This window comes from Mandrillus leucophaeus, unplaced genomic scaffold, assembly GCF_000951045.1.
Source record: "Mandrillus leucophaeus isolate KB7577 unplaced genomic scaffold, Mleu.le_1.0 Scaffold111, whole genome shotgun sequence".
Taxonomy (NCBI): domain Eukaryota; kingdom Metazoa; phylum Chordata; class Mammalia; order Primates; family Cercopithecidae; genus Mandrillus; species Mandrillus leucophaeus.
Genome location: NW_012099321.1, coordinates 2,925,004 through 2,939,131, shown reverse-complemented (window position 1 = coordinate 2,939,131; position 14,128 = coordinate 2,925,004). Strand labels below are relative to the sequence as shown.

Below are 14,128 nucleotides of genomic sequence, written 5' to 3'. Positions count from 1 at the left end.
AGCCTCCCAAGTAGCTGAGACTACAGGCGCCCGCCACCACGCCCGGCTAGTTTTTTGTATTTTTAGTAGAGACGGGGTTTCACCATGTTAGCCAGGATAGTCTCGATCTTCTGACCTCGTGATCCACCCGCCTCGGCCTCCCAAAGTGCTGGGATTACAGGCTTGAGCCACCGCGCCCGGCCTGCTTTATTTTTTAATGGAGATGGAGTCTTGCTCTGTTGCCTAGGCTGGCGGGTAATGGCTATTCACACGTGCAATCATAGCTTATCGCAGCCCCGAACTCCTGGGCTCAAGTGATCCTCCTACCTCAGCCTCCCAAGTAGCCAGGACTACAGATGTGCCACCATGCTTGGCTGAAAGTGTTTTTCAAGTGCTGGGTACTTGTTATTCCCTCTGGCTTCATTGCACATCTACCAGTAAGAGCTGGGATAAAGGTTCACAGGAAGCTGGAGGTCCAAGTTTTTGGTAAAAGAAGCCAAGTAATCATAACTGATGATTGCTGAAAACAAGTTCGCATCTTCTTTCTTGCCCCACTTTTTTTTTCCTTCCTTCTTTCCTTTTCTTCCCTCCCTCCCTCCCTTCCTTCCTTCCTTCCTTCCTTTTTTTTTTTTGATGGATTTTCGCTCTGGTTGACCAGGCTGGAGTGCAATGGTGCGATCTCAGCTCACTGCAACCTCCACCCCCCAGGTTCAAGCAATTCTTAAACCTCAGCCTCCCAAGTAGCTGGGATTACAGGCATGCACCACCACACCCAGCTAATTTTTTTGTATTTTTGGTAGAGACGGGGTTCTACCATGTCGGTCAGGCTGGTCTTGAACTCCTGACCTCAGGTGATCCACCCGCCTTGGCCTCCCAAAGTGTTGGGATTACAGGTGTGAGCCACTGTGCCTGGCCCCCACTCTTTCTTTGTAGAACACATTGACAGGGCAGGTGGTAAGCATTGGTCTCAAAATTATCAGCCACAGCCAGAACTGTGTACCTACTACATTTCAGCCCTAGCCTAAAAATGTACAATATGTGAACCAGCTTGCCTGGCTTCTGTGTGGTTGTTGCAGATAGAAGAGGCAGCACTTGTCTTCCTGGAGTTAATGATATTTATCAGGAAATGGGATAAAAGGACAGCAATGAACATTAGAGTCATTCAGCAGCTTCCCATCCATCTTCCTTTTACTGTGGAATGCAGTGTGGCTCCAAAGAGAAACAAACACCTTGTTTCTGGGAAGTTAGCAAGACCTTTGGCTACCATTTTATTTCCTCTTCAAAGCTCATTTAATTCAATGGCTTATCTCCTGGCCCTAAGAGAATAACTTAGCTCAAAACAAAGGCAACTGCTGCTTATTTTGCTCATGATTTGTAAGCCTGACTGCCGCCCTGCTGCCTGCCTGCAACACATCTCTTGGTTCTGGACCATGCCTAGTAAACATTCTGGGTAAATACGGAACATTTCCTGGAGACTCTGCTATTGGCCTGCCGCATGATAGATGTTTTGTGTTAAGGGATAAGACAGTATTTATAAAGATACCTACTCTTTGGAATGTTGCAAAGTAAGAGAGGTTTAAGGGAAAGAAACTGCATAGCTAAAGTTATGAAAAGCTAGCTGGATCATTGCTACAGTGATTTTTTTTTTCTTGGTTGTTGTTTTAGGGTCTCCATCCTTTATAGATGATTTATAACTGGGAGTGTCTTATTTACCCAGGTGACTTTAACATTTCCGTTTTAAAATAAAGCCAACTAGATCCAAAAATCATCTGTGATATGGAAAAAGTTGGATGCGCATTTGAATGTATGTCATTATTACAACTACATAAAAGGAAAAGTCCAGGGTAAGAATCCTGGTGAGAAATACATGACAATGGGCACCATTCTTTCTTGCATTTGTGGGTATTTTCTCTGTGCTTTTTCTTCAAGGCCATTACTCACTTTTTATGATGCTGGATTATTTTATGATTTTTTTTTTTTTTTTTTGAGGCAGGATCTCGCACTGTTGCCCATACTCAAGTGCAGTGGCACGATCTTGGCTCACTGCAACTTCCGCCTCCCGGGTTCAAGCAATTCTTCTGCCTAAGCCTCCCAAGTAGCTGGGACTACAGGTGCCCGCCACCATGCCTGGATGATTTTTTGTATTTTTAGTAGAGACGAGGTTTCACCATGTTGGCCAGGTTGGTCTCGAACTCCTGACCTCATGATCCACCTGCTTCAGCCTCCCAAAGTGCTAGGATTACAGATGTGAGCCACCATGCCTGGCCCTGTTTTATAATTTTTTAATATCACAAAACTAGGCTCTTCTAATGATTTTAAAGTCCTTTATATCCTTTTTCCCTTTGAATTACATAATCCAAATTAAATAGCTGTTTGATGGTTCATATGAAGTACCTTAAGTGTGTACACATTTTCAATTCTAGGCATTTATCTTAAGGAAGTACTTAGAGATATGGCCAAAGATTTATGTTCATGCATTTTGATTAAAATATTATATATAATTGTACAAATTGAAAACAACATAAATATCCAGCAATAGAGGAATAGTTAAAATATAATGGGATTTTAAGCATCCACTAGAAAAGCAAGTTTTGCTAAAATGTTATGATGGAAAAAATGCTTACTAAATAGTACAAAGCTGTAAAACTATTACTTTGTATGAGGCTGACATTATAAAACATATCATCAAGAACCCCAGGAAGGCCAGGCTCAGTGGTTCATGCCTGTAATCCCAGCACTTTGGGTGACTGAGGCGGGAGGATCACTTGAGGTCAGGAGTTCAAGACCAGCCTGGTCAACATGGTAGAACCCTATCTCTACTAAAAATACAAAAATTAGCTGGGTGTGGTGGCAGGTGCCTGTAATCCCAGCTACTCGGGAGGCTGAGGCAGGAGAATCACTTGAACCTGGGAGGCAGAGGTTGCAGTGAGCCGAGATCGTGTCACTGCACTCCAGCCTGGGCGTCACAGTGAGACTGTCTCAAAAAAAGAAAAAGAATCCCAGGAAAAATAAAGAGACCCAAATGTTAGGTGTTGGAATTAATTATAGGACACCCTACAGGTGTCAGCCTCTGTATCCCTCTCTCTTTCAAATTCCATGCAGAATATCTTATGTATTGTGACTTTAAAAAAAAATAATAATAATAATAAATAAATAAATAAGATCCTTATATGACAGAAGTATAATCTAAAATCCCTTGAGGACATACTCTTTGCCATGATTTACAAAGGTGACTCTTTTTTCTTGATATAAAATGTAAGGCTGGGTGTGGAGGCTCATGCCTGTAATCACAGCACTTTGGGAGGCCACGGTGGGAGGATCACTTGAGCTTGGGTTTGAGACCAGGCTAGGCAACATAGCAAGACCCCGTCTCTATGGGGGGAAAAAAAAGGGCATTATGTACATTCACATTGTTGTACAACCAATCTCTAGGGCTTTTTTCCAGACATGCAACTTTTCAATGAAATATTGTTTTGGAAGTCACATCTACAGTGACTGAGGTCCAGAGAAGGTGCGCTATGAATGCATGCCTTCAAAGTTTTAAAAAACAAAGATTAGGGGAGAAGCAGGTTTTGGAAAAGCAGTCCAGTGTCTCACCTCTGAATGTGCAGCCTGTATGGGGTTGAACTCACTCTGTCTATGGAAACATTGGTGTTGTGTGTCTATGTTAGTACTGCCATCATCGTGCTTTTGTTCCTGGCCAGGATGGGAGGGCTGGGATCCCTCCTTTGACTTCTGGCTCGTGTCCAGGCAGTTTGCGTCACTGGACTGAACTGGGGCTTCTATCATGTCACTGAGGAGCGAGTGTTGATTCTTCTTGGAGAAGGTAGTCTCTTGGCCTTCCTGGTAGACAGTGAGACCGTTAGACCCTCAGGGCAATAAAGCTATTCCTGCCTCAGAACTCTGCCAGCAAAATCATCTTGATTCTTTAAACATGTAAATCTCAGGCTACAGATTTCAGGAAAAGTCACTTTTTTTTTTCCTTACTGGGGACTTGCACAGCGTGTGACTTTTCATTTAAGCTTTATCTTGCGTGTCCTCCTGGTTCAGGCTGCTTGGGCTGGCAGGGGCCCCAGATCACAAATGCTGATAAAGCACAGTGACTCCACAGGGTGTGTGCTGTCCTCGGGAGCAGAACACTCAGCTCTGGGACAGGCCGCTGTGTACCCAAGGGCGTGCCTAGATGGCCACGGGTGAGGACGGGGCATGATGGCACCTGGCTCTGACTCCGCATATTTCTCAAGTATGAAGTGATGTGAACTGGAGTCCCTGGGTGTCCTCTGCATCCACCTGCTCACCGAGTCCTTCTGAGCACAGCTTTGGCAGGAGCAGACAGTTGGGCTGGACCTCGACCTGCTGCCCTGGAAGGAGAGCCCTTGCCCCCTGCACCCGCTGTCACAGCTATGTCCTCCTGGGCCCCCTCTGGCTTGGGAGTCGTCTCCAGCTCTGCACTGGTGTTTGGTCGTGTGAGCTCCTAGTGTTCCCAGAGGAGTGAGCACTCATTTGGAGAACTGAGTCCTCCCATGATGGCATTGCTTAAAATCCAAACCCAGAGTCAAGTCCAGAGGTCCTCGACCTGTGAGCCAAGTATGGTTTTTACATTTTTGAAAGGTCATACAACAAATAAAACAAAACAAACAAATTTAAAAAAAAAACACAAGGAAGAATATATTAACAAAGGCCATCTGTGGCCTGCAAAGACTCAAATATGTGCTATCTGGCCCTTTCCAGAAAACTTCATCAGTCAACAACCTGTTTTCACCATAAACTGAAAATGGATTCCCTGGCTGGGCACGGTGGCTCATCCTTGTAATCCCAGCACTTTGGGAGGCTGAGGCGGGCAGATCACCTGGGGTCAGGAGTTCAAGACCAGCCTGGCCAACATGGTGAAACCTTGTGCCTGCTAAAAAAACCCACAAAATTTAGCCAGGCATGATGGCACGTGTCTATAGTCCTAGCTACTCAGGAGGCTGAGGTGGGAGAATCACTTGAACCCAGGAAGCGGAGGTTTCAGTGAGCCGAGATCATGCCATTGCACTCTAGGGTGGGTGACAGGGTGAGACTCAGTCTCAAAAAAAAAAAGGAAAGAAAATGGATTCCCAAGAAACCCAGATCACTAGTCACTTTTTCCTCCTTTGTACTTCTTTTAGGTTTTAGATTTCTGTGCTGATTTTATAACTCCTTTTTCCCAACTTTCTCCCCCTCTCCAAAGAAATACAGCCCCTCGGACCCTGCATTTGCGTACGCACAGCTGACCCATGATGAGCTCATCCAGCTGGTCCTCAAACAGAAGGAAACGATAAGCAAGAAGGAGTTCCAGGTCCGAGAGCTGGAAGACTACATTGACAACCTGCTTGTCAGAGTCATGGAAGAAACCCCCAATATCCTCCGCATCCCGACTCAGGTTGGCAAAAAAGCAGGAAAGATGTAAATCAGCAGGAAAAAAAAACCCCGAGATGTTTTTGTGACTTCACCTTCACCTGCTCTAGGGGTCAAGGACTCGCCCTGCCTGATAACCAGCCAGCAGGCTCCGAATCACCGTCTCCCTCACATGTTATCTGGCAAGAGTGAATTCTACCAATGGAAGCCAGGTTGATGATTACAATGAATCTTTTACTATACATTCCCAGGGCTTTATTTTTAAATGCCACTGTGCCTTTAACTAGGTTGTAAATATTTTATGCCCACCAGAGACGTGGTCATAAGATCTGATCCTGAGCCGGAGATTCAGATGGCACAGGAGGTATTCATGTATTTTAACCCTGGGGTTTTCTTTCTTTCATACTGAGATTTTTTTCAATATGTATCCTCCAGCTCTTAAAGCTTACCTGAGAAAGCTTTACATGAAAAAAGGACCGTGCCATTGGTGCTGTGTTACATACACATACTTTCTTGGCTTTTGAGTAGCTCAGGTGTGGCTTTTGGCTGCAGATGTTAAATTTTGATACCACGTAAACCTACCCAGCTTCTCAAACTTGGGTCTTGTGTTTTGATGGGAGCAGGGGTGTTTAGAGTGAGCCTCTGAGTGTGCCTTTCGGATTTCGAACAAGTGGCCTTTTCTAAACATCAACTTCTACTACTCTCTAGCCTTAAAATATGTTCTGCTTAGATCCAGGGCCCTTTTACTGGAGATTGGAAAAGTAGAATTCAGGAATTGAAAGAATTACTCTTTATTCAATATGAGGAACTTGGTAAACGCCCCTCTTCTTATGACAGCCAGGTTCCTGCTGGCTAGATCAGCCTGTTCAGCGCTTTGCTTGGGTGGTCCACGCACTCGCTCATACAGTTCTGGCAGGTGTGGAATGATGTCAATAGGATTGCTTGGCCTCTTCCCCCTGTGCCTTTGCTCGGTGCCCTGGTTTCCTCAGCAACACTCCTTGTGAGGGGCAGAGACAGGGTCCACCAACTCCCCAAGATGAGGAAGCCCCTTCAGGCCAGGCGCAGTGGCTCATGCCTGTAATCCCAGCACCTTGCAAGGCCGAGGAGAGTGGATCACTTGAGGTGAGGAGTTCGAGACCAACCTAACCAACATGGCGAAACCCCGTCTCTACTAAAAATACAAAAATTAGCTTGGTGTGGTGGTGCGTGCCTGTAATCCCGGCTACTTGGGAGGCTGAGGCAGAAGAATCACTTGAACTTGGGAGATGGAGGCTGCAGTGAGCCAAGATCATGCCACTGCACTCCAGCCTGGGCAAGAGGTTTTTTAAGACTCTTAAAGAGCCTAGGCAATTTTTTTAAGATTCCGTCTTAAAAAAAAAATAGAAAGAAAAAAGCTCCTTCACTGTGCAGGGGACAGGAGACCACGGACTGGACCACAAAGGGATTGAACTGCATCTGCATGTCTGTCCTTTGAACACACTTTCTCTGCCTGCCCAAAAGGAAACCCAAATTATCTCTGGGATACTGGGGAAATTGTAGTGAAGGGCTTAATGTAGTTAATAAAAGTGAAAAGTCAGTAGAAAACAGAAATGCCTCAGCCTTCAAATGGTTGCATTTTTTTCCATTTTCCCTCATGAATAGACTCACCAGTATTTTACCCCCTTGTTATAAAATTGTGCAGAGCAAGAAGATGATACTTATTTTTGAATTTGTATTTTTAAAACTAGATTTATAGACTTTTTTTTTTTTTTTTAACTAGGACACTTGCTTCCTTCTTAGCTAAAAGCACCAGTTCAGATTTTTCAGGTAATTTTGTTGTTACTCACTTAAGACTGGAATTAGTATGTTTCCGGTATTGCTCATTTTTTCTCCTGGCTATGATAGAATCTCATCTAACCTTGACATCTCTCCTAGGGGAAGAATGTCACAGGCCAATAGCGTGGGCAGGGGTGGAGATGCTAGCAGTTATTGAATCAAGAATCACTTTTATGTATGTCCTTGTTACAATGAGGTTAAAAGGCAAAATCATTGGCAGTGCAATCCGTTTCCAGGATTTTGTTTGCTGTGGCATTGGTTGTATCAGAGCACTTTAATCTGAAGGATGATACTGTAACTTGATTTATCTAATTAGCTTTTAATTATCTACAGCTATTTTATTTCTCTCCTACAGTACTGGGATCACTGTAACACTGTAAACTTCTCAGATGACTTGTATTTTTGTAGTGTTATGAAATTTATTTACATACTTATAAAGAAAACTGTATATTCACTTGAACTCTGAAAATGTACATGTATGGCTGGACGCAGTGGCTCATGCCTGTAATCCCAGGAGACCGAGGCAGGTGAATCACTTGAGGTCAGGAGTTCGAGACCAGCCTGGTCAACATGGCAAAACCCCATCTCTACTAAAAATATAGAAATTAGCTGGGTGTGGTGGCAGCCACCTGTAATCTCAGCTACTTGGGAGGCTGAGGCACAAGAATCGCTTGAGCGAGGGAGGCGGAGGTTGCAGTGAGCCGAGATCACACCATTGTGCTCCAGCCTGGGCAACAGGTGAGATTCTGTCTCAAAAAAAAAAAAAAAGAAAAAGAAAGAAAGGAAGTGTGCATGTATATATTTGTCCCGCATTATGTTTTTTACTTGATATAAATGTATTTTTACTGTGATAGCCCAAATGCTCTGGGGGCAGTTGTGCTCTGCGTGGTTCTTCTTCCATTGGAGAGCTGGAGTAGAGACCTGCAGTGTTCATAAGGATGTTGGTTTGGAGATGTCTGCTGCTAGGACCTGGGGTGTGTGACTCAGTCCATATGAGAGGGACATCTGGGTGGAGGAGTGAATTCCTGTGCTCTGAAATGCCACTTGGGAGCTCTGGACAATGAAGGACAATTGACTCAAGGGTGCCTGGCTTCTGCTGCTGCTGAGAAAGAATTCAATTTATAGCATTTCTGCACCTCCCAAAGTAGATAACCTGGAGATGATTCAGTCAACAACTGTCCCTGAGGACTCAGTTTTGGGGGAGGGGTTATCTGGTAGAAGCTTTAGCCTGTTCTGAGCCATTAGCATACATTAGTGAATTGGAGCACTGGAGAATCCTACAAATGGACTGTATCTCAGAAGAGGTGGGACCTCCTTCCAACTGCTGCAGATGCTGACAGGCCCTGGGAGGCAGCTGTGCTCTGGAGAAGCTGGAGCAGCTCATTCTTGGCCTAGCCTGGCTGCCTCAGAAAGAGCAGTTAGGACTTGAAGGAAGCATCAAATTCTATACCCGTAAACTGCAGTTAGAGGTCAGCTTTTTGAAATGTCCAGCATTTGCCCGATTGTTTCAGATCATCTCATTCCTCAGGCTTTGGCAGGTATCCTGCCCTCCGTCTTATTCCAGTGTGTTCACCTCATCAAGGCAGCAGAGTGGATGAAGGAGCAAGCCTGCCCTTTGCCATACTGAACAGCTGTGGGCCCCGATTGGTGACGGCTCTGCACATGCCTGTATGAAGGAGATACAGGTGTGTGTGCACGTGCCTGTATGAAGAAGACACAGGCGTGTGCTTCGCAGTTTTGCTAACAGTGGGAGCTCAACGGGGCAGAGAGGGAGGAAGGTCCATGATGCTCAGCCGTATACTGGAGAGGCAATTTAATGTTAAATGACACGCCATTCTTCCTTCCTGGGTCCCTTCTCCCAGTCAACTTTTTTCTTTTTCGAGAACTAATAATTATCTCTCACAACTGAAAAATTAATTGCCTTAGGTAGAGAACTTAATTCCTAGTATCCACCAAACTTAACTCGGTGGTGTCTCCATATCTACTGTGTGAGCTACTTAACTGACGCCCCCTTCCTCCAACTGAAGGATCGCCCAATGTTTTTGGATTATAGAATTATTTCCCGCTTTCTTTCTTTGAGACTTTTGAATTTCTTTGGTTTCATTTTTAAGAAGTAACCCAACATTTCCTACAACACTAAATGAAATGGTACTACCTTTCAAAGATTTGTGTCTGTAGTTTGGTATGGGTGCAATAAAAATTTATTCTGTCTTCCTGGAAAACCTCTCTTGGTGGGGGTCGGGGGATGTTTCTCATCCCATGAGGGTCTCTCACTGGGATTTCTGCTGCTGCCATCTTGCCTGGTGCCCAGGAGTCCCAAGGTCCTTTTTCTCAGAGAGGACGGACATGTCTGGTCCCTTCGGATGCACCCTTCACCTTGGCCTGAAGTACCATGGCACTGGCCAGAGAAACTGAGTTGGAACGTGTTGCCCCCTTTTCCTTTGCAGCCAGTACTCTTGGCTGAGCATATGGACAGGGTCTCTCCTCAGTTCCCACCCCCACCACACACACAGGTTCCCACAGAGTAATGTCTTCACTTTGCGGGCATGAGTTGAATTCAGGCTGGGCTCAACTGCCCCATCTGGGAACTAGGTCCTTGTTCAGTTGACTTAGTTGGTCCATGTGTGAACAGAGAGTATTAGGGATGCACAGGAGTCTCCTGGAGCTCATCTCGCCAAACCCCAGGCCCTTCCCAAGGAGGTGAGAGGTGTGCCTGCCCCGCAAGCAGTGCACGTGGTCCACACTCCAAGGTCCCAGACCTCTTGGAATAGAGGCAATGCTTTTGCTCTTAGAGATGAGTCACATTGTAGGACAGAGGCAGGCGGTGCCTGTGAGACTCCTGGGCTGGGATAGGGGAGCTTCCCTGAAGGCCTTCCTGGTTTTGGTGGAGAGGCCTGGTGATTCCAAGTGGACATTGATCGCCATGTGTAGTGACATGAAGACACTTAATACATGTTATTTTATTTATTAAATCTCTTAATAAAACAGCCCTCTAAATGGAAGGTCTTCAAGGAAGGAAAGTTTAATTACACAAATGACCCCAACTTTTCTGTCTCAGATTTATTCCCCTTGCTTTGGAGTTCTCTCTGTTTGATTCCTGCTACTGCCACCAAGCCTAGCCCTCAGAGCCAGGCAATTGTATTTTTCAAATTCTGGCCCAAGGAGGGAGACACAACCATCTTTTCTCTTGAGTCCCCTTAGCCCAGTAGCTAGTAATGGAAAGTTTAAAAAATAAATAAATAAATAAATAAATAAATAAATAAATAACCAGGCCTGGCACGGTGGCTCACTCCTGTAATCCCAGCACTTTGGGAGGCTGAGGTGGATGGATCACCAGAGGTGAGGAGTTCAAGACCAGCCTGGCCAACATGGTGAAACCCTGTCTCTATTAAAAATACAAAAATTAGCCAGGCATGGTGGTGCATGCCTATAATCCCAGCTACTTGGGAGGCTGAGGCAGGAGAATCACTTGAAACCAGGAGGCAGAGGTTGCAGTCAGCCAAGATCATGCCATTGCATGCCAGCCTGGGTGACAGAGCCAGACTCCATCTCAACAAAAAAAAAAGAAAATAAGGGAAATAATTACAGGATATATGAACAACATAAAAGGCGAACTTTCCCAAATCCAGAATTCTGAGGCGAAGTCAAGCCCCAAAGGTCTAGAGGCGGCCAGCCACTCGGCTAGGTGGCCCCAGTTGTTCTTAGGTGACCTGAATTCCCTTGTGCTCCATTCTAGAGGAGCAATAGACACTGTTCCCCTCCTCCACTCCTGTCTGCTGACTCACTCTAGATTTTCCTTTTTCTTTTTTTTTTCTGTTTTTGAGACGAAGTCTCACTCTTGTTGCCCAATCTGGTGTGCAATGTCGCAATCTCAGCTCACTGCAACCCCCGCCCCCCAGGTTCAAGCGATTTTCCTGCCTCAGCCTCCTGAGTGGCTGGAATTACAGGCACCCGCCACCATGCCTGGCTAATTTTTCCATTTTTAGTAGAGACGGAGTTTCACCATGTTGGCCAGGCTGGTCTCGAACTCCTGACCTCAGGCAATCCACCTGCCTCCGCCTCCCAAAGTGCTGGGACTACAGGCATGAGCCACGGCTCCCAGCCCTCACTCTAGATTTTTCTAAGTAACATCATAACATGTTTGTTCTTGGAAAAGAAAAAAGTCCTAATTTCCCCACTACCAAGAGGTAACCACCATAGTTTTGACTTGTCCTGGGATTTTTTTCCTCTCATATAAACAGCCACACCTTACAAGGAAGATAGGATCACACCGTCTGTACTGTTTTGAACGTATCTCCATGCCTTTTGGTAGCGGGCAGCTATGTGTGTTCTGCAACAAGGACTGATAGAATTCCCAGGAGAACTTTTCCTGGCTGACAATTCCCCTTGGCAAAAAAAAAAAAAAAAAAAAAAAGCTACAGCAGTCACAAAGACAATCTAGGTCCTTCCGGCCCAGGTTACAATCGTAGCCACCTGTGGATCAGAGTGGGGACTTGCCGGGGAACACCCCGCCCACCCCCAACCAGGAAAACAGTCACTTGCCAGGCGTGGTTACCATTGTTTAACTGGGGCCAGTGGTCAGCACAACAGCCTCCATTAGCCCTTGGACCCAGTCTCAACAAAGGCAGCCTGCCCCCTGGGCTGCTCTGCGGGTGTCAGCTTTTGGGCCCTGCAGTTTTCCCCTACTGGGACGTCATGAACTATCACTGACTCGAAACTGGCTTCCTTGAGCCCTTTGAGGGCAGGGTTTTCCAATGCCAAAAAGCCTCCTGAGGGGTTATGTCCTTACTTGGCCTTTTGACTTTCTGTTACTTTACACAGATACCTGTGTTTTGAGCCTGGGAAAGAGTCGCCTTGGGGACATGATATGGCTCTCACAGAGTTGAGAAAAAGCTGCCTCTGTCCTTATGGACCGCTCACTTCAGGCTAAATCCTGATTGCAAAAGGAAGGCCTGCTTCTTAAAGCAGCGAGATGTACTATTTTTAATAATTCTCATCCAGGTCAATAATGTTTCCATTGTGCAGCTGAGCAAACAGACCCAGAGAGGCAGCAGCACTGTCATTTGCCTAAGTCACACTGTGAGTTGTTAAGAGAGGATTTGATCTTATAACCTGTCTGACTTGCAGGCCTAGAACGGGTCAGCCAACTACAGCCTGCTTCCTGTTTTTGTATAACCTTCAAGAATGGTTTTTACTTTTTTTTTTTTTTTTTTAATGCTTCAAAAAAAGTCAGCTGGGTGCAGAAGCTCACACCTGTAATCCCAGCACCTCAGAAGCTGAGGCATGATACTGTGAGCCCAGGAGTTTGAGTCCAGCCTGGGCAACACAGTGAGACTCCCCCGCTGCTCCACCACCATCTCTACAAAATAAAGAATAAAAAATGAATAAGCTAGGCATGGTGCACATCTCTAGTCCCAGCTTCTTGGGAGGCCAAGTAGGGAGGACTGCATGAGCCCAGGAGTTTAAGGCTGCAGGGAGCCTGGGTGACAGAGTAAGACCCTATCTCCAAAAAATAAAGAAAAGAACCAAAACAACAGTATTTCCTGACACATACAAATTATACGGAGGGCTGGGCGCAGTGGCTCACATGTGCACTTCCAACACTTTGGGAGGCCGAGGTGAGCAGATCACCTGAGGTCAGGCGTTCAAGACCAGCCTGGCTAACATGGTGAAACCCCAACTTTACTAAAAATACAAAAATTAGGCCGGGCACCTTGGCTCATGTCTGTAATCCCCGCACTTTGGGAGGCCAAGTCAGTCGGATCACCAGGTCAGGAGATCGAGACCATCCTGGCTAACACAGTGAAACCCCGTCTCTACTTAAAATACAAAAAAATTAGCTGGGTGTGGTGGTGGGCACCTGTAGTTCCAGTTACTTGGGAGGCCGAGGCAGCAGAATGGCGTGAACCCAGGAGGCGGAGCTTGCAGTGAGCCGAGATGGCGCCACTGCACCCCAGCCTGGGCGACAGAGCGAGACTCCGTCTCAAAAAAAAAAAAAAAAAGCCAGGCATGGTGGCAGGCACCTGTAATCCCAGGTACTCGGGAGGCAGAGGCAGGAAAATCAGTGGAACCTAGGACCAGGAGGCGGAGGTTGCAGTGAGCCAAGATTGTGCCACTGCACTCCAGTCTGGGTGACACGATGAAACTTCCATTTTGGGGGAAAAAAAAAATTATATAGAGGCCTATAGCAGGGCAGGGGTGGGCCCTGAGGAGGCCTCTTGGCCAGACCAGGCTGCACCCAGAGACCACAGGCTGCCTGCCCACCTCATGCCCCTCAGCTGCCCCTCCCCTCCCTGCTCCCAGTCCCCGGCAGGGCCAGAAAGGCCACCACCATGGTCCAGCAGGGATCTGGTTGAAGTCTGGTGAGGGGAAGCCGAGAAGTGGGTCCTGGGGAGGAGCTCACTGTGCTCCTGAGGGACAGGAGATAGAGGCTGAGTCACTCTGCTCATCGCTGGAGGCCGGGGTGCTGCCTTTCTAACGTGACCATTTGGCTCTCAGCTCTCACCCCTGCCGGTCTGATTCTGTTTTCCCTGGGTCCTGAATACCCACAGACTCAGCAGAATGTCAGCCAGTGCTGCTTCTGTTAAAGCACTTCTGGCTGATCTCTGTTAGTTTAGCTACTGTTCACTAGTTGATGCTGAAATTGCTCTTATTAAAGTTAGACAGCATTAGGATTGTATGGTACTACATTTCAAACAAAGATTGTTTAATATGATTCTTACGAATACATGACTTCCACATCTCTGGGCCCTCCAGAAGTACATAGGATAAGTATTGTATTTTCATTTAGAGAAAGGGTCTCTTGGCTGGGTGCAGTGGCTCACGCCTGTAATCCCAGCACTTTGGGAGGCTAAGGTGGGTGGATCACTTGAAGTCAGGAGTTCGAGACCAGCCTGGCCAAGATGGTAAAACCCTGTCTCCACTAAAAATACAAAAATTAGCTGGGTGTGGTGGC

At 46.3% G+C, this 14,128-nt stretch overlaps 1 protein-coding gene across 1 annotated transcript in view; it reads left to right on the top strand.

Moving 5' to 3' along the window:
• The window catches only part of RAB11FIP1 (RAB11 family interacting protein 1 (class I)), a 53,833-nt gene extending 44,497 nt beyond the window's left edge, over positions 1-9,336 (top strand). The window contains exon 5 of the mRNA XM_011993124.1: positions 5,192-9,336. Within this exon, the coding sequence (XP_011848514.1) occupies positions 5,192-5,410 (219 nt within the window). The 3' untranslated portion in view covers positions 5,411-9,336. The remainder of the gene's footprint in view (positions 1-5,191) is intronic.
• The last annotated feature ends 4,792 nt before the right edge of the window (positions 9,337-14,128 follow it).